We start from the raw sequence: 20,387 nt of genomic DNA, 5'->3' as shown, positions 1-20,387 counted from the left end.
GACATTTTGACTTACTTTGCCACTTTTGTGCATTTTTTGGCCATTTCCAGAGGTCGTACTTTAACAAACTCCTCCTACAGATTTCACCCAATTGACTTCAAATCATCTAAAGACCATGGACATCGAAAGTTTCTTAAAGCTTGAGTGTTGTCAAACAGTGTGACCGTGGCAAGGTGTCAAATGTCAATGTTTCGCCACCAAACAGAAAGTGGTTTGTAACTCCGCCATACATGGTCCAATATGCCCACTGGAGTGTTATATAAGGCTCCAGGCCCTAAGACAACTACATGCACATTGGGTGTCATGGTGATTGCGAACCCCCCAACTGCTCAGAGCACCTGTCATGGACAGCCCACTCTGACATCTCTCCATTTAGTGCATGTATAGGTCCAGTTTGTGCATGTGTGTGTTCGGACCTGTGTGTAATTGACAACAGAGTGTAAAATTGAATTTCCCCTCAGGGATTAATAAAGTAAATTAAAAAAAAAATTGGACACAGGAAGTGATAGAAAATGTGAAATAGGTCATTCCAATGGCCACAATCGAAGGATTTACCATTTCACTCCTTCGTGCAGGGTCTGACTTTCACAGAAATTAGCTGCTGCGTCAGATGGGCATCCTGCCAGCCCCCACGAGTTGTGCAGATGTGCGAGGATCCGTTCATTGCTACTTGCAGCTTTATGTTTGGGACAGAACTGGACAATGAAAAGAGGATGACTGACAGTGGTAGAAACTGCTCTCCTCTGATTAATCAGATGTTACATCTGGTCCTCTTATTTTAACGGGTGACAAAATTCATTAAACAAGAAAGGAAACTGCTGCCATGATGCAAATGAAAACGCAAACTCTCCATTTCATTTTCATTTGGTATCAATGAAAATGTAATATAAATGCTAGGGCAATTTACATTTAACTTCCTGGTGATCACAGCATGGTTATACTTCAGAGTACACTGAGAATTACACTGTATCACAGAAGTGTGTGGACAAACATGTCCATATATTTTGTGTGCTTTTGGTCTGGAGCAATTTTTGATAGGGATGCACAATATTGGACTTTATACCTAACCGTTATATTTCACAACTGATTTGGCTGACACCCAATACCGATATCAATAAATCAACTTTTTTTCCCCACCCAACTTTAGTGATCATGCTTTTTCTGAATTTGCATAATGAACAAATGTTACATACATTGAAAAGTATTGTATTTCATGTCTCCTGACAAATTTTAAATCAACAAATTTGGAGATGCATGGTTTTTACTGGCTGGGGATGATATATGTGTTTTGTCACTGTGGATGAACTCGACTGGCCTGCACAGAGCCCCGGCTGACCTCAACTCCATCCACCACCTTTCCGATAAATTGGAACGCCGACTGCAGACCACGTCTTATCGCACACCCTCACTAATGCTCGGCTGGCTGAGAGGGAGCAAATCCGTGCAGTCAGGTTCAACAGTCTTGTGAAAAGCCCCTCCCTGAAGAGTGGAAGCTGTTGAAGCAGCACACTCATGCTCAGAGTTTTGGAAATACACATTCAGCTGTCACATACGGGTGGCACCTGGCAGGTTTTGTTGAGGCATCAGGGATAATTCTGAATCATTAGAAGAGCCTGTTTTTGATTAATGGTTAAAGTTGATGGCAGACATTTCCTCTGTTAAAGGACTAGAGATTCTCTGAGAGCATCAGAGAGGGTATTTGGTCAGAAATACTATGTTCGATTTTGTCTCCCAGTCCGAGCATTAATGAAGTGATTTTGAGGAGAATAAAAAATATGATATATACCGTGTATCACGATATAACCGGAAAATATCGTGATATAATTTTCAGTACATATCACAGCCCTTGTTGACTGGTGCCCAGATTTGTTTTGTTTGTATTGTTTATAAACCATTTCTCAGTTACTCAATGTGATATGTTTAATTGTACTGCAATCTTTTGTTTATGCGGTGGAAAATGTAATAAAAAACTTAAATTAAACATGAGTGGTACTTTCAGGTGTCTACATGTTTGTTTGATTTTTTACAACTATTTTTATTGGGGTTTTCACAATTAAACAAATTATGGCAGTAGAATAAAGTGAAGACAGAATTTCAGTTACAAAAATATAGAAAATATTCTACAATTCAAAAATCAAAATTACCCTTAGAGGTGATTTGTCTTACATGTATAGAAAGAAACACAAGTTTGCAAAATATAATATTTATGAATAAAGTGTATAATTCTATTTATCGTTCTATCTAAAATAATAAAAAAGGAAAACTGATTAATAGTTATGGATTCAAAAAATAAATAAAAAGGGGGAGGAGGGGCTGGGAGGATTAAGAAGGATGTTTTGTGTTATTTACACTTGACTAAGTGGGAAGGGAAAGAACTTGGTGCATCATTCTATGTCTACATACTTTTGACCATGTTGTTTATTTGTCAGTCGAGATTTTGTTTTAATTTTGGATAAATTATGCATTTAAACATGCACACATGTTTTGATTCACAATTTTTTATACATGATGCACACATAATTAAATTAATATGATTATATCAGGGTGTCTACAGGTCCTAAAAAGTCTTAAAATATCTTAAATTCAGTTCAATTCAGTTCAATGGGTCTTAAATATTTTCAGTCACATTGCTGTGAAAATTCTTGCTGTCAGTGAGTGAGTTGAGACCCTCTCCTAAGAGTCTCTCAATTGTTCTAGATCTCGGTAACACGCCTGCCTGGTGCTGGCATATCACTTAATTAAATGATTACTCAGACATGACATACGATCCGGTCACCGGCTTTTATTTCTGCAGTCTTTCAGCTTCATTTATCTCACAGAGCTGCTGCTGTATTGAACAGGGAGGAGTGGCGTCAGCACAGATGGATACACCCTTATGAGCTGAGTGACACTAACAAGGTTTTGATGGTGGATGAGAGTGAAGTGATGGATATAGTGGATGGATATGGAGGATATGGGTGTCAGGCATCCCGAGGCCTTTCATCAGAGCAGCAGGCGGACTGCACAGCAGGAGAAGAAAACACAGGTCAACTGGCACCATGAGAGTCTCATCAGCCTGGACGGCACTCGTCTTCCTTCTTATTCAAGGAGCATCCAGAGCCTGTACAGGTACGGCTGCTTCTGTTTACACTCCTTATGTGCTTTAAAGTATTTTTTACTGTTAAACTACTGAAGCCTTGAACATTACAAAGTCTCTTCACTTTAATTTGACAGCTAAATTTGAGTCTTACAGCCTGTTTAATTGCCGAGGATAGGTGTGATAACACTGATGGCCAAAAATATATTATTATGTGGTTTGTGTGACTCATTGTCAAAGGGACTGACTGCAATATCATTATTCTCATATTCTGGTAAAATCTTTTGATTTATCGTTACAAGACAGAATCATTTAAGTTCATTTGAGAAAAGTATCTAGATATCAGAGCATATCACCATTAAAGTGCTGTGAAAGTGCTCTCTCTCTCTTTTTCAGAGTGACTTACAATTAATACAACAGTGTGTAAAACAGTGAGCACAATAAAGGACGGCATCAAAATAATCAAATAAAAAACATCACTGCTGAAAGCAATCATAAAAAAAAATGAATTAAAAATAGCAACAAGCAGCAACACAGTATGTTTGTATTTCTTATGTGTGTTTTGTTATCGTGATAATTTTTTTTAGGTTTTACAAAAATTGTTATTTGGATAAAAAAGTAAATTATTGTGATTTGGTGTTTCTTTGTTTTAGTTTTACAAATACAGTTGTTTTTTGAAAAAAAAAAGGCAAATTACTAGTATTAATTTTATTTTTAGTTTTGCAAATATCATTTGGTCAAAACTGTGAATGATTGATTTGTTTTTATTTATTGTTTTTAAGTTTTACAAATATGGTTATTACGTCAAAAGGGTAAATTATTGTTATTGTTTTTTAATTTTTTAAAGTTTTTATTTTTTATTGTTATTTGGTGAGAATTGTTTATTATATATATTTATATCTATTTTTATATTTTTTTTACATTTATATATTTATATATTGTTTGTTTTGTATGTATGTTTTTAATGGTTATTTAGTCTAAAAGGTAAAGTATTGGTAGTAGTTTTTTATTTTTTAAAGTTTTTTTTATTTTTCATTGTTATTTGGTAAGAATTGTTTATTATACATATTTATTTATATCATATTAAACGTATTTTAATATGTATTTACATTTGTATATTCAAATATTGATTCGTTTTGTATGTATGTTTTTTATGGTTATTTAGTCTAAAAGCTAAATGATGGTAATCATTTTTTTAAGTTTTACAAATACTGTTATTTGGATAGTAAGGTGAGTTATTGTCATTCGGTTTTTCTTTTTAATTAATTTTACAAATGTTTTTGAAAGGGTAAATTGCTGTGATTAGGTTTTTTTTTTTTTTTTTTACAAATGTTATTTGGTCACAATGGTGGATTATTCGATGAAGGTTACCAAGAAATTTTGAATTGATTTCTCATTTTTTTTCTATACTGTCATTTATAAAGACATTTGATAAACATAGTCCAAAAAGTACCAAAATAAATATTTAAAATTCCAAACAAATAATAATAATTAAATAAAACTGACATGACATAAAACTGCATACAATCAAGATAAGCTTGTTTTAAAGTTAGTGACTTGAAATATATTACATTTCATTACATGGAAATTATTAATTAAATATCCTGTGGCATATAGCCTACCATTTATAAAAGTGACATTAAAACAGCTGGGACCACACTCAGTAAATTCAATTTCAAAATGAAGCATCATTTTATTTCACACTTTATGACAATTTCTTTTGAGTTTGTTTCAACTTGAATAGAATTGATGATACTTGGTTGTTTTTTTGTTGTTGGTCAATTTAAATCAAATTTTTCAGTGAAAAATGTTTTTGCAAGTACTAACCAATATCTAAGAATAATTTGAATTCACCAAATTTTATTAAAACAAAAAGCTATTTATTCTAATGGAGATTACATTAAGAAAGCAGGCCTACTGATAAAAAAACACTATGCTATAATATGTTTTATCGCTTTTGACTGACTTTTTTTTTTTTTTTAAATGTACCACTCTTTCTGACACTGTGAGATAAACACTGTATGTTTGACTTGTTCATGTCAGTGCACATGAAACGATTAATATCTGACACATCTGCAGTGAAGAAACTGGGCAGCAGCACAGGAAGATTTGCCAACGCCACATTAGTGCGCCTGTCTGAGTTTCTTAGTGCGGGGTATAAGAAGGGAGTGAGACCGGTGAAAGACTGGAGGACGTCCACCATAGTGGCCATCGACCTCATGGTTTACTCCATCCTTAATGTGGTGAGTTATGATGCACAAATGAACAAACATCCAGAACGTCACACTAACTTGCTTCACTGTGTTATTTACATCATTTACCATGCGTGTCATGACCCCTTTAATTATCATTTTATATGCCATACATAATCTGCATAATTATCTGCAATTAAACATACAAACATGTGCACACCTAACTGAGGCGTTACAGGGTTACATTTGATTTGCAACACTTAAATTAACACAGCAGAGCAGATGGATTAACCTCTTGCAGGGCTGCAGACTGCCTTCATATGCTTGACCTGACCTCAGGTTTGCTGTGTATTAATTTCATTTAACACATTTGATTAGAAATATGCTTTAACACTAATCTTGAAAAAGAGACTCTCTTCCAAGAAGGCAAGACTGGGCCTTAAGATTAAGAAATAAAGCAACCACCTCAATCCTGTCAGTTTATATTGTGTTCAATGGAGAGTATGCCCAATCCCATTTTCATTTAACTTTCCACATAAACTAGTAGATGTTTAAGATATTCCTGATCATTTCAATCAACATTCAGATAACAATTATTTGTCACGATTCTCCATTCAGGGTCACCACGGTCATGAAATTCCCTGAAAAGTTATAAAATTAGAAAAACTGTTTTCAGGGCCTGGAAATGGTTTGGAATTAACTAAATGTTTTAAGAAAGTTTTGAATATCCATTGTTCTGGCTAGTGTTTGAAATATATTCAGAAGAATATAGAAGAGGGAGCTGAGCCAAAAGGCAAAGCTTTCGAATAACTGGTCCTCACCTATGGTCATGAGCTTTGGGTAGTGACTGTAAGAATGAGAGTGCGGATACATGCGGCCAAAATGAGTTCCTCCATGGGGCATCTGGGCTCAGCCTTAGGGTGCTTTTAGACCTAGAGTTGTCTTGCTTTGGTCTGAATCAGGGACTAATTTTGTCACTAAGTTGTATAATTGCCTAGAGTTGGTTCATGTTCTCATGGCAGCATTTACAAGAGGACCAGATCAAATGCCTTGTGTGAGAAAGCTGCTCTTGATTGGTCAGAATTTCCATGTGGGAAAAATCCAGGAAGTAAAGCAAACGTTGAAGAAGAGTACACTTGCAAGATAAATGTGACACTTTCTAATGTCACAATGGAGGGACAACTACGCAGGTTGATTTTAGCGCTGCTCATCGTGGACTATATTGCTGTCATTGTTCATTTTAGTCAAACCATACAGTTTGAAAACGAGGCGCGGCTCCAACTAGAAAACAATGTTTTGATGCATTGGATGTGCTGAATGTGCATATTAAGGCAGTACAGGAGGAGGTGCACATTAATAATCCTCCAGGACTGTAACATGCTCATGTTTAACCCAAACAATGTGTCATGTGACTGCAGTTGGTTCAGATCCAGGTCGGAACACGTTCTCACAACAAACGAACCGCACCAGAGTTCGTTTGTTGTGGAGCACACCCGAGTGCAATTGCTGTGTTGGCACCTGCCCAAAGGAATCGCACTTAGCGTGCAAACAAATTTGAGTTTGATTGAACAGACTCAAACAGGGCAGGTGTGAAAACACCCTTGGACACAGGGTGAGGAGCTCGGACTTCCAGAGAGAGCTCGGAGTAGAGCTGCTGCTCCGTCACGTCGAAAGGGGTCAGTTGAAGTGAGTCTGGCATCTGACCAGGAAGCCTCCTGTTAGAGGTGTCCCACCCACGGCCCACTTGTAGGAGGCCCCGGGGCAGATCCAGAACACGTTGGAGGGATTACATATCTCATCTGGCCTGGGAACACCTCGGGGTCCCCGATAAGGAGCTGGAAAACGTTGCGGGGCAGAGGGACATCTGGGGTGCTCTGTTTGGCCTGCTCCCCCCGCGACCCCGCCCCCAATAAGAGGATGAAAATGGCTGGATGGATGTTAAAATGCGTTGAAGTCTACAGCATCTTTGGTTTTCTATCCCTCAAAAAAGGGTGTGGCCTGGAGTTTTGCCAAGACCTAATAGGTTTAATAAAGTTGAAAAATATGTTTTAACATACTTCTGAATTATTCAAATTGAAGCTTCAACTGGAGCTGTATTAATTCAAATGTTATTTAAATATGTAGTTTCAGCCATATTTTAATATTCTGAATATATAAATTGTTTCTCTAAACACTCTGATGTCTCCTTGTATTCCACAACAGGATGAGAAGAACCAGGTTCTGACAACATATGTGTGGTACAGACAGGTAAGACAAAGAGAAATGAATTTCCAAAAATCATAACAAGTACTGTAAGTGCTGTATAGATACATCTGGAACACAGCTACTTTGATTTGAATCTCTCATCCAGATAACTTTTTCTGAGTGACAGTGTGTGAGCAGGTAAGGCGTGTTTCTCATCTGCAGGGCTCTAGACTGTGACTATTTAATCACATTTTGCGACCATGGAGCACCAGTACAACTTGTAAATAATATTAATATATGAACTTGAGGTGTTTGTTTATCTCCAGCTTACAGTGAATAAATTTAACGGCACCGCGCTAACAGTTCAACTTAATGAAACTGACAATAACATGAGCAGAGGAAGGTGTGTCTTTGTACCTTCAGGGCTCCAAACCGTGACTATGGAGCACCAGTGCAACAAAGAAAATATCTATTCTAAAAATTTGTTACTCATTAAGCTTCTTCTATTCTTCAATATTTTAGTCCTGGACAGATGAATTCCTGGTGTGGAACCCAGAAGACTTTGATGAAGTCAAACAAGTCTCTATTCCTACTGCTAATGTGTGGGTGCCGGACATCCTCATCAATGAGTTGTAAGAACTGCTGCTGTTGAAACAAATATTTCTGCTACCTCTATTATTCCACCAGGACTGGCCAAGCTGTTGTTGATATTTTTGTCTCAACAGTGTCGATGTGGGGAAGTCTCCAGACATACCATACGTTTATGTGACACATGATGGACTGGTGCGCAACTACAAGCCCATCCAGGTGGTCACAGCGTGCACCCTCAACATCTACAACTTCCCATTTGATGTTCAGAAATGCAGCCTCACCTTCCAGAGCTGGCTTCATACCAGTAAGACATTTTCCACTTACTTCATAGAAGTTTTTCAGGAAGTTTGTTAATCTGGTGGGGTGACGGGCGGTTGGAGATCAGATGCAGTTGTTGTTTTTCTTCTCTGTGTTTATTGGTGCCTCGCAAACCAAGTTTAAAGATACATGTAGCACCACCCACTGTGTCTGGTGTGTAGAAGCTGACCTTGTTAATCCAATGAAAGCAGTCTGGCTTATCAGCGTTATTTATCGGCTATAATTTTAATTATCAGAATAATGCATGATAATAAAAATGTCCCATTTTCGGCTGATAATTTATTAGCCCGATATATATTGTGCATTCCTAGTAATACTGTACACCGTAAAAGCATAATGTTCTCTGAGACAGTTAATGTACCGTGAAAATCTCAAACCGTTGCAACCCTGCGTGATTGACAGCTGCGTTAGAGACTCATCAGCTATGAGTGGTTGTTTTTGGTGTGTCGCAGTAGATTCTGGTGAAAGCCATTAGATGCAGTAAGAAGAGGAGAACAGACATGATTTTTTTTCTGCAAACTATCAGTCTCTTGTACTTCTTTTAGAATATTATGACAGTTTCAGCAAATATGACACGTTATTTTCATAAAAGTTACCAACTGTGGCTTTGATGCCATAGATTTTAGTTCTTGAAATTGTTTTTCATTATTTGATAAAGTCACAAAGTATATAGTATTTTTCCTCTATTAGGATGAGTTAAGGGTTCTTAACAGGTTAAGGTTTCTAAAAATAAGGTTTCCAACTACATAGGTATATTATAATATAAGGTTTATTCCTAATACTGCTGTACAATGCAATAACTGCAATAGGTAAGGCACTGTTTGCTTTGTTTTAACTCCAAACTAAACACAGAATGGAGCCCACTACCATCAGAAACATGCATATATTAACAAGTTTGAACCTGCATTAAAGTATAGTCACAATTGATCATAATTTAGGTCCTATTGTTGTAGCTCTACCCATCATTTCTATAAGAAATAATAACATTTACCAAGTTAAATGCTGAAATCTGGGAATTCAGCAACATCACCGAAAAGAAGTAAACAGGACAAGAAACATAAACAGACATGGTGTACACAAACCCCCGGGTTAGCCAAACTTATTCACAAGAAAAAAAACAATGGAGATCGGTAAAGTAAATTCCCCAAACTGTTCATAAACATCCATCGCAGTTTACAGACCAACTTCCTGGTTCAGCGTTGACCTGCTGTACTAACAGCTCTGAGTGCACAATGTTCTCATTACTCATAGAAAAAGTAAAAAACCAAGTAAACTTTAAGCAGCCTGGAACAGGGGCGTCGGTGGATTAGTGGATAGAGCAAGTGTCCCATGTACAAGGCTGTTGTCGCAGCGGCCTGGATTCGATTCCAGCCTGTGGCCCTTTGCTGCATGTCACTCCCCTTCTCTCTCCCCACTTCACACTTCACTTTCCTATCGATTAAAGGCAAAAAAAAAATGCCCACAAAAAATATCTTAAAAAAAACAAACAAATACAAGGCCTACAATAACAGTAGTCTTTTATACAAATATAGATTCTAAAACACCTTCCCAAAACTAATACTGACAAAAATGTTTGCATTGTACATTTCTGCAAACCACAGATATGTTACATTTTATCAACATTTCTGGGGTGACATAGTTCTGGTTATATGTATATGAACTGACTTTGTCATCGGGTGGACAAGGGGGTGGTGGATGGCATGACTGCTTGGTCATATGGCTGCCAGTTGCACACTGTTTGAGACAACAAATAACAACATTGGACAGCATTTCCAGCAGTGATTACTACTAGAAGCAGGTGTATTTTAGTGAGACAACACTAGCATTTCCAGCCGTGATTGCACCACCAAAAGCAGGTGTTTTTAGCTAGGCATCGCAGCATTTCCTGCTGTGATTTTGCCACCAACAGCAAACGATTTGGCAGCATATCCATTTGCGACTGTGCCACCAAAAGCAGGTGTTTAGCGAGACATCAACAGCATTTCCAGGCATGACTGTGCCACCAGAAGCAGGTATTTTTAGCCCAAACCTGATCTTTTTGGAACCATAACCAAGTGGATTTTGTGCCTAAACATAATCACATTAACCACAGCATTGCAAAGTTTTAACATATCCGCTGCATAATAACAAACAAGTGTTACATATCCCTAGTTTGCATTAATGTATGTTGCCAGTTTTTATTCTGGCAACTGGTATGAAAAATAGTTCAGGTGTCCAACTATCATTTCTCAGTGCATTTTCCATTCTAGATCTCATAATTAAGATGTAAAACATTTCTGAAGTACTTACAGGTACTTCACATTAGCAACATCCCAGTGCAGCTCTCTAGATGATGCTAATAATCTGCCCTTTTGTCACCCTTGATGTAATTCTGGCAGAATGGTGAAAAATATTCACCGGCATCAGAAAACAACATCCATCTCTCTCTTCAGCTCTTCTCATTAAGGCTTGAGTGGAACAACCGCTCTGTTCTGTGCATCCATGAACTCTCCCCTGCTGTGACATGTGCTTAAAGAGCAGAGTGGAGGGTGAAAGGTAACTTGTTGCCATGGCCGTTTCATGCTGCTCCCGACATTGTGTTCGATCTGTAGTTGATGACATCAACATCACCCTGATGCGAAGCCCCGAGGAGCTCAGGGAGGACAAGAGCGTCTTCATGAACCAAGGAGAGTGGGAGCTACTCCATATACTGTCCAACTACAAGATCTTCAGTGTGGACAATGATGACTACTACGCTGAGATGAAGTTTCATGTGAGTACTTGATATTTTAAGATTTAAATTTCTATGTGTAGCATAAATGAGGGGTGGTGCATCTTGTATCGAAGATTCTGACCTCTGTCCTCAAGACCTGCCAAACTGCTGTTATTGTAACTTTATTGTTTTCCCATTAATAACACAACTTATCCTCAGACAACGGGTCAGACAAAATCTAATGACTTAGTGTCCTACCAAAGGACTCGTCACGTTAACAGAAAGTTATGTAGGTTAGGCTTAGGGAAAGATGGGAAAAATGGTTGGGCGTTGTCATGTTATGTGCTTAATGTAAAGTTAAGTACTTAACAAAAGTTACCAGGGGAGGGGGAAAAAAACAGTACAACAGAGTATCGCAAAATTTTGCGTGGCGATATTGTATCGATACACAGACACCAAGTATCGACCTTTTATAGTACATCATTAATTTTGGAACTTTTGGTACTAGAGTAATAAAATCAATTGCTTTCTCGCTCCACTAGATGGTGCTGAGGTTTTTTTTCCTGGTGAGGTCAGCAGAGGTCTCAGTCAAGCGACATTTGGCAGTAAGTTTGTCAAAACAAAGATGGAGGCACTGGAGAAAGAAATCAGAAATGCTCTGTCGGCATTTAAATCAAACGTTTGGACTTATTTTGGATTTTTTAACACAGATGGAAAGGAGGACTTGGATACGACACATATGATTTGTCAGCAGTGTCATATGAGAATAAAATATTCTGGGAATACTACAAACATGAGGGCTCACCTCACACTAGACCATCCAGAGTTAGCATTAGCCGCTGATGGCCAAGCTAACACTAAACCAGCTCCACCTAAAAATCAACCAACACTGGACACACTTAGCTCAACAAAACTACCATCCAACTGTGAGAGAGCGAAGAAAATAACACAGTCCATCACCTACTTCATGTGCAAAGATCAGCGTCCACACAGCGCTGTTGAAAACCAAGACCAACACAGCTGTACCCAAGCTCTACAGAGAAGTGAAGCATAAAGCTGAGGAATCTTTTGAGTACAGCAGGAAGGGTTCCGTTAACTTGTGACGCCTGGACGTCAAGGTCAGTGGATTCATATGTGACTATAACGGGACATCGTCTGACAGAGGACAGGAGACTGCTGTCTCACGTTCTCCAAACTAGAGCAGGACATCAAAGTCAGACCGGAGCAAACACTGCACACCTCCTGCAAAATGCAGCACAAGAATTTAACAGACAACACTTCGAACATGGGTGTTACCATTCAGTTAGCGGGATGCCTGCATGTGAAGTGTTTGGCTCAGGTGTTTAATCTGGCCTCTCAGAGAGCATTAAATCTGCCCACAGTTCAGTCTTTCAGGTGTATGCAGCATTTCTGACAGGTTTTATGACGGTGTAGGTCAGTCTGTCTGCTCTGTGTTACATATTGCTGCAATAAAAATGATGTCGATGAACAGACTGAAAACTTTATCTTAGGAGGTAAAACTTGGTTGACAAAGCTTTCCTTTGGGGAAATAATTTGCAGTTGGGGAAAAAAGATGATAAATTTTATTGCAATACTCAGCGTATCGCAATATCGCAATAACAATGTATCATGGGTCTTCCGGCGATTCCCACCTCTAATACCCTGTCTTATGGTAGTTTACTGATAATTAATGTAATGTGATTAACAAATTATATTTTACACTCAATTCAAATTCAACTCCAAAATAAAACACCAGAATAAGACAATTACATCCATTCAAAAATAAAGACAGACTCCTTTAATATGAGGTCATACCTGAATATGTAAATGTTATATCAACAACTAGCAAAGTTAAACATGTAAAGCAAAGACAGGCTCACAACATCTCACCAAAAATAAACAGGTCAGTGGCAGTTTTTATCACTAAGATTTGCACATTTTAAGCACAAGTTATTGTTGCCTTCACCTGAGCTCTGTCATACAGCAGACTGAGTCTCCCCTGTCCTCACACACAGAATAAATAAAGTTAAATCTTGCAGGCCTGTAGAGTATGTGTCTCAGATGTCTTGTGACAGTAGTGTCCTCTTTATTTAAACCAAGTGAAAGTAAATAAAGTTCAACTCACATTTCTCTTCGGTCATGGAGAGGCAGTTTCTGTCGCAGGCAGCAGAGGCTGAAACTTTCGTCCCAGCTCCTCAAACGCATCTCGGGTCACAAACTGCGCATTAAAATTCCAACAGGTGTTTTCATCAGAGGACCCACACAGCTTTCCCGCTCACAGCACGAACACAAACCTTCAGGCTAATTAACCGTAATTAAGTAGAGAAAATTGCGTTTTGGAGTCTTGCTAACACTTTCCTCCATCTATTTCACCGAAACCCGCTTTTTTCCTTCGTTTATTTGCGCTGTTTGCCCCGCCCTCTTTGTTTCACTTCCGCACCGTCTGCCAATCACAACAGGTGTCACTGACTGACATCTGATAGTGACCAATGAAAACGAAGAGTCCAAAGTAAAGGTATTTGCTTTTTTTTTTGTTGTTGTTTTTTTTTTTAAATTAATCTCAAATATTTGTCTGTGATTTTATTTGGAACTGAATTATTCACAACATTTGAACTTAAAGAAAATGCCGCCAGAGTTTTTAGGCCTGGGCGTGGAGGCTTCAGCCCTGCTTGTTTAATGATTAGCCCCAGATCTAAAAAAAACCCCAAGACAAAACAGATCTAATGATATGTTATTTCATTAATGCATTAAAGCCCTCGGAAATAACATAATGTTGAATAAAAGTTTTAGTAAAGGAAGAGCTCATTGTTAATGCTTTATATATTGCTGGATAGTTTGATCTTGAATTTTCATCATCATTATTCATTAGTTGATTATATTTTGTAATATCTAATTTTTCGTAGTAACTGAAGCAGAAATATATGGTGCAGTAAAAAGTACAGTGTTTCCCCTTTGAAATGTAGAGGAGCAGAAGTATAAAGTAGCATAAAATGTAAATACTCAAGTACAAGAACCTCACAATTCTGCAAATTTAATGATAGCAGTTGCAAAGTATTGTTTCCATCCCTCCATCCATCCATCCATCCATCCATCCATTTTCATCCGCTTATCTGGGGCCAGGTCTCGGGGGCAGCAGGCCAAGCAAACCATCTTAGATGTCCCTCTCCCCAGTGTTGTTTCCAGCTCCTCCTGGGGGACCCCAAGGTGTTCCGAGGCCAGATGAGATATATAATCCCTCCAGCATGTCCTGGGTCTGCCCCGGGGCCTCCTACCAGTGGGACGTGCCCTGAACACCTTTAATGAGAGGCGTCCAGGAGGATCCAGATGAGATGCCTGATGCCCGAACCAACAACCAACTTCTAAAAATCTTAACCATTTGTTTTAATGTCTGGAACCTCCCGGCTACAACAGGCTTGAGATGCGCACTCATTTGAGGACTTGGCTCAGATTCCGGAGTTACTCTTTAAGGAATCTGATTCCGTTTGATTCTGTGGTGGGAACCTCTTGCGACTGTATGCGTTTGATGACGTCAACCCCAGCAGAATTCAAATCCTGGACCTTCGGCATGGAAGACAAGTGCTCTAACCACTACACTAGGGAGGCCCCTTCATATCACAATCCATAATTATTCTGGAAAATAAAGTCTTAAAAAGAGTTTTTAGGGGTAAACAAGATGCTATAGTGCACCAAAAGAGATTGTTCATAAAGATGATTTTGCATGAGAGGATCCCCTGGACCCTTCTGCAGAGGTCAGAGCTGAACCACCACTGTCCTCAAATCTTAATAACGCGCCTGGGCTGCTAACTATAAAAATAACTGTGGGCCCAAATAGTTGTTTTTTTGAAATATGCTTTATTTGCATTCTGTATGAAAGTCAGAAGAGAAGATTGATATTTCATGTTTGTGTGTTATGTTCACAGCTGGAGTTAGGATGTGACTAACCTTTGGCATAAAAACTGGAAACCAAAACTCACTATGTAGACTACCAGAAAATACTGATCAGACCTACTGGGATGATGGATATAGCTTTAATTTCAACAGTTCTGGTTCTGCACGGAGTAAAACAAGAGATTCAACATGTTAATTACTGACAATCTTAGGACAGAGCCCCCTGACATTATAACTTGACTCAAAACATTCATTTCCCAGGTGGTGATCCGGCGGCGGCCGTTGTTCTACACCGTGAACCTGCTGCTGCCCAGTATCTTCTTGATGGTGATGGACATTGTGGGTTTCTATCTGCCACCAGACAGCGGAGAGAGGGTTTCCTTCAAGATCACTTTGCTGCTGGGCTACTCTGTCTTCCTCATCATTGTATCTGACACTCTGCCTGCCACCGCCATAGGAACCCCGCTGATAGGTGACTGGGATCTGCTACTGCTTATCAGCAGTTTGCATTCACAGTAGGGTTCCTGCAGTGTCAGCTCATGCTTTTAAAATATTTAGCCTTATTTTACCTCTGAATTCATGTGGGATAAAAAAAAAGGTTGGTAAACTATGATGTCAGGAGAGCGCCGAACAAAATTGAGCAGCAGTTAATCTGCAAGTCAAACATACCGAGACAGATTGGCGAGGGCAAAACAAGCTCTGAGAGCACACTCAGACTAAATTCAAGCACTAATTTCAGGTTTTTGGAGGGCTGGAGACGATCCCAGCATGCATTGGGTGGAAAGCAAGAAAACATCCTCAAAAAATTACCATCATATCACAGGTCTATGACAGAAGAACACAAACATTTAGGCTCAATCCACCTGATTGTTGAAAGTTAACGCACATGCAAACTCCAGGATGAAAACTCCAAAAGACATGAAGTTCAAGATGACACATTTCTTCAATATTTTAGGGAAGACCACTTTTTAATTTCAATATTTTACAGTTTCAAAGTAACAAAAAAAGAAAAGTTTAGGCACCCTGTAGGGTCAGTGCTTAGTAGCGCCCCCTTTGGCAAATATCACAGCTTCTAAACACTTTTTGTATCCAGCAAAGAGTCTTTCACTTCTTGTTTGGCGAATTTTAATTTAATTTGATTTATTTATTTCGAGCAGTTGAAATCAAATTAGGGTCAAATGTTTTGTACTTGAAAAAATTAAATTTGAAACTGAAAATTTATGTGTTGATCTTGAATTTTGAAAAATACAACAATGTATTCAAAATAAAAATAAGTGTATGAAACGTTTTTTCAGGTTAAATATAATTTTGATTCACTTTGGTAATTCTTTTGAATGAATAATTTATTTTCACTTTTCACTTGCATATATATTTTAACATTTGTGGTCTTATTTTTTTCAGTTTCAAATCTTATTTTTTTCACTTTCAGATCTTTTTTCAGTTTCAAATCTGTTTTTTGAGTTTCAGACTTTTGACCTTGATGTGGCGTGGGGGGCGTGGCATCAACTGAGAGGGGTGTGGAATCATGAGTGACAGTGCCTTCAGGGAACGTAGGAACTAAAACAATTCTGACTCAACACTTGTATACACCATATTCATGTGATTGGCAGTGTAAAAATTGATGCCAGTGACAAACTTCCATTTAGAAATCTGTTTTAGACAGTACTGAGTACCAATTGCGGTATAAGAGCCATAAATTATGCCAGATTTTGCAGATCAACAGCCACATTTTAAGTGCTGATATGTCCGATTTCCATATAGCACTGTGAACTCAGCGTAGTGTCCGTTTTGCTTGCGATGATGGCGTCCAGTCGGTCGGGTCAATCTGCTGGAGCCCATACATCCAGCACACAGGTGAGAAATGTTAATTAAGTTTTGGGAAATCATAACAAACATTAAGGGGTCGTTTTTGATAAGAATAAATTATTCATTCAAAAGAATTACCAAAGTGAATCAAAATTATATTTAACCTGAAAAAACGTTTCATACACTTATTTTTATTTTGAATACATTGTTGTATTTTTCAAAATTCAAGATCAACACATGAATTTTCAGTTTCAAATTTTATTTTTTCAAGTACAAAACATTTGACCCTAATGTAGCTCCATACTACCCCCAATCCCAAACTATACTAATCCATCACTGTTGCCAGGTAGTCGTAGTTTCACCCATCCTTCCTGCAAAGGCTTCAGGCTCTGTGAGATTCTTGGGCCATCTTCATGCACTGCTCTTTGAGGTCTGTCCACAGATTTTTAATGATGTTTAGGTCGGGGGACTGTGAGGGCCATGGCAAAACCTTCACCTTGCTCCTCTTGAGGTCATCCATTGTGGATTTGGAGGTGTGTTTAGGATCATTGTTCTGTTGTAGAAGCCGTCCTCTCTTCATCTTCAGCTTTTCTACAGATGCTGTGATGTTTGCTTCCAGAATTCAGCTGAATCCATTCTTCCCTCTATCTGTGAAATGTTCCCCATGTCACTAGTTGCAACACAAGCTCAAAGCTTGATCCATCCACCCCCGTGTTTAACAGTTTTTTCTCCAAACATACCTTTGCTCATTGTGTCCAAAAAGTTCTATTTTAACTTGTTTCCAAAAAGAATCAGGCTTGTTTCAATGTTCCTTTGCAAACTTCTCACACAGGAAAGGTTTTCTTCTGATGACTCTTCCATGAAGGTCATATTTGTCCAGGTGTGGCTGCACAGTAGAACGGTGCACCACCACTCCAGAGTCTGATAAATCTTCCTGCAGGTCTTTTGCAGTCAAACAGGGGTTTTGATTTGCCTCTCTAACAATCCTACGAGCAACTCTCTCTAAGAGTTTTCTTGGTCTTCCAGACCTCAACTTGACCTCCACAGTTCCTGTTAACTGCCATTTCTTAATGACATTACAAACTGTGGAAACAGCTCCCTGACAACACTTTGCTTTCTTCTTACAGTCGTCTTCTGCTTTGTGGGCATCAGTTACTTTAGTTTTCAGACTGCTAGGCAGCTGTTTAGAGGAGCCCATGGCTGCTGATTGATGGGACAAGGTTTCAGGAATCAGTTGAAATTTGCATCACTTGGCCTTTCCTAATGACGACTGTGAACAAGCCAGAGCCCTAGTAAGCTCATTAAGGTCTGAGACCCTGGTAAAAGTTGTCTGAGAGCTCAAATGTCTTGAGGTGCCCAAACTTTTGCCATCATCATCATCAAACACCTTGTCTCGTCTTACCTGTTATGTAGGTGTGTACTTCGTGGTCTGCATGGCCCTCCTGGTGATCAGCTTGACAGAAACCGTGCTGATTGTGCGTCTGGTCCACAAGCAGGACCTGCAGCCCCCTGTGCCCCACTGGGTGAGGTACTTGGTGCTGGAAAGAGCGCCGGTCCTCTTCTGCATCCACAAGAAGCACCGACTCTGCTCCTCACTGTCCTCCCAGGGCGCCGACCTGGAGCACTACAAGGATAACAACTATGGGACCGGTAAGCTACAGGTGAAAGCGGGCAAGAGAGCCTAGAACGGTGGTGTTTAATCTTGTGTATTCAAGTTTTTAATCAAACCAAATGCTAAATGTTTCCCTTCTAACCGCACTGGAAGGAAGCTTTTTCCCCTTTGCTTTAACACTTAGACCTACTTCGATGAAACACAGTTTTCCAAGTTAAATGAAGCCTATTCTTGTCTCATCCCGCAGCCCAGTGCACCCTCCACCACACCTGTGAGATAGGCCGAAGGCTCAGCCACCACGACAGAGAAGGCGGACTGCTCGGACTGGGCCTGCCCCCCTCCAGGGACCCCACCCCGCCCGTCATGGACAACATCCTGCAAGAAGTGACAGCCATACGCCACTTCCTGGAGAAGAGAGACAGGTGCCGGGAGGTCGCCAAAGAGTGGCTGCAGGTCGGCTACGTGCTGGACGTGCTGCTCTTCAGAGTTTACTTAGTGGCCGTGGTGGCCTACAGCATCACACTGGGCACGCTGTGGTCAGTGTGGCAGGTCGCCTGAGGCTCACCCCTGCACCGCTGTGGACACAAGCTCAGTGGGTGGAGCACTGAATTCGGAGGGCCAGAGTTATTGGCTCTATGCCCTGTGTAGCTCAGTGGATACAGGGAGGCACTCGCAGATGATTGGAACAGGGAAAGGCGTCCTGTATGTGGGACATATGTACAAAGGTTTGGGTTTGCCACCAAATCCCTACAAATATTATTATCATCATTTTAGGTTTGATCAGAGAGTTTTAAAGTTCCATGATGTGAGTGCAGCCTGAGGTGTTTTCAGGGCCAGGCCAAGACTTTCTCAGACGCCCAATGCACCAACACACTTAATTATTATCCATGATTATGAAGGATTTAAAAGGACGACAGTGGTAACACAGCAAAGATATTTTAGCTAAGACAGTTTGTTGGGATAAAGGTCAAAGTATGAAAATATGGAGCACTGATGACGCAGTTTAGGAATAAAATTTGGACTCAGAGACAAGCTTATAGATTAAAAAAGAAAAAAAAACGAATGAATATATAAAATTAGTAAATAACGAATTTATAATATTGATGTAATAAATGCATATGATGACCTGTTTTGCACTACATGTATATTATTGAGACATTTGACTGCATGCCCCCTTTCCCTGAATGTGTTCTCAGATACATATACACAAGTATGATGCATATTATTAGTTTATTTTCATGTGATGGTAAATCATAAGTCTTTATGTAAAACTGTGGAAACTTGTACTGTTTCAAATACATATCAATGTAATGTTTAATGTCAATGTGTCACCTTATGTAATAAAATCTGTCCAAAAACGACTGTAATTTTATACACAATGATTATTTTTATTTTACAAATACAGTAGCAGATGTGTGCTGTAGTTTTATTATTATTATTATTATTATCATATTTTTATTTTAGTTATTTATTTTTTTATTCAATTGTGCTGTGTCAACAAGAGATGAGAATTATATACCACAAAAGAGAAGGAAAGGCCTAATAAATCATATTTGAATAAATGCAAAATGTCAGATGTATACAGATAAATAAATCACATTGAGCAGTACAGGAACATATTATGATATATTCTATTAAAACTCATGTCATTATTATGAATTATTTTTAATGTTATTCTTATTTAAAGAAGAACGACTTGCTAATGTGGAAATAGATTTGGAAAATGAAATCTGAAATTAAAGTTGCAACCTAAGATAAAAAATAGCTATCATAAACATTATGAAATAATAAGCAGTATTTATGTAAAGTATTAAATCCAGTTGGTTCATTTATTTTAATTTGTACTTATTCCTTTGGCTGTTTATTTATGAAGCCTCACTTTGAATTTAATTTTGTCCAACTGGACTTTCACACTTTACTCTTTAGCATTTGTATTTCCCCCTCTTAAGTGTTCAAGATAATTACTACTGATTAATCTTTAGGGACGGGTCTTTATTTATCAGGGGGGAGGTGTGGCTTCTTTTATTT

General features: G+C 38.8%; 1 protein-coding gene across 1 annotated transcript; it reads left to right on the top strand.

The window, feature by feature from the left end:
- The first annotated feature begins 2,831 nt into the window (after positions 1 to 2,831).
- htr3a (5-hydroxytryptamine (serotonin) receptor 3A) lies at positions 2,832 to 19,500 on the top strand. The gene is made up of 9 exons (XM_050040225.1): positions 2,832 to 3,108; positions 5,156 to 5,319; positions 7,471 to 7,515; positions 7,975 to 8,084; positions 8,178 to 8,347; positions 10,953 to 11,113; positions 15,203 to 15,413; positions 18,161 to 18,397; positions 18,607 to 19,500. The coding sequence occupies exons 1-9, from the start codon at positions 3,039 to 3,041 to the stop codon at positions 18,915 to 18,917; spliced, it is 1,479 nt and encodes a 492-aa protein (XP_049896182.1). The 5' UTR covers positions 2,832 to 3,038; the 3' UTR covers positions 18,918 to 19,500.
- Positions 19,501 to 20,387: the final 887 nt, after the last annotated feature.

Source organism: Epinephelus moara, chromosome 3, assembly GCF_006386435.1.
Source record: "Epinephelus moara isolate mb chromosome 3, YSFRI_EMoa_1.0, whole genome shotgun sequence".
Taxonomy (NCBI): domain Eukaryota; kingdom Metazoa; phylum Chordata; class Actinopteri; order Perciformes; family Serranidae; genus Epinephelus; species Epinephelus moara.
This window is presented reverse-complemented; position numbering and strand designations above follow the sequence as displayed.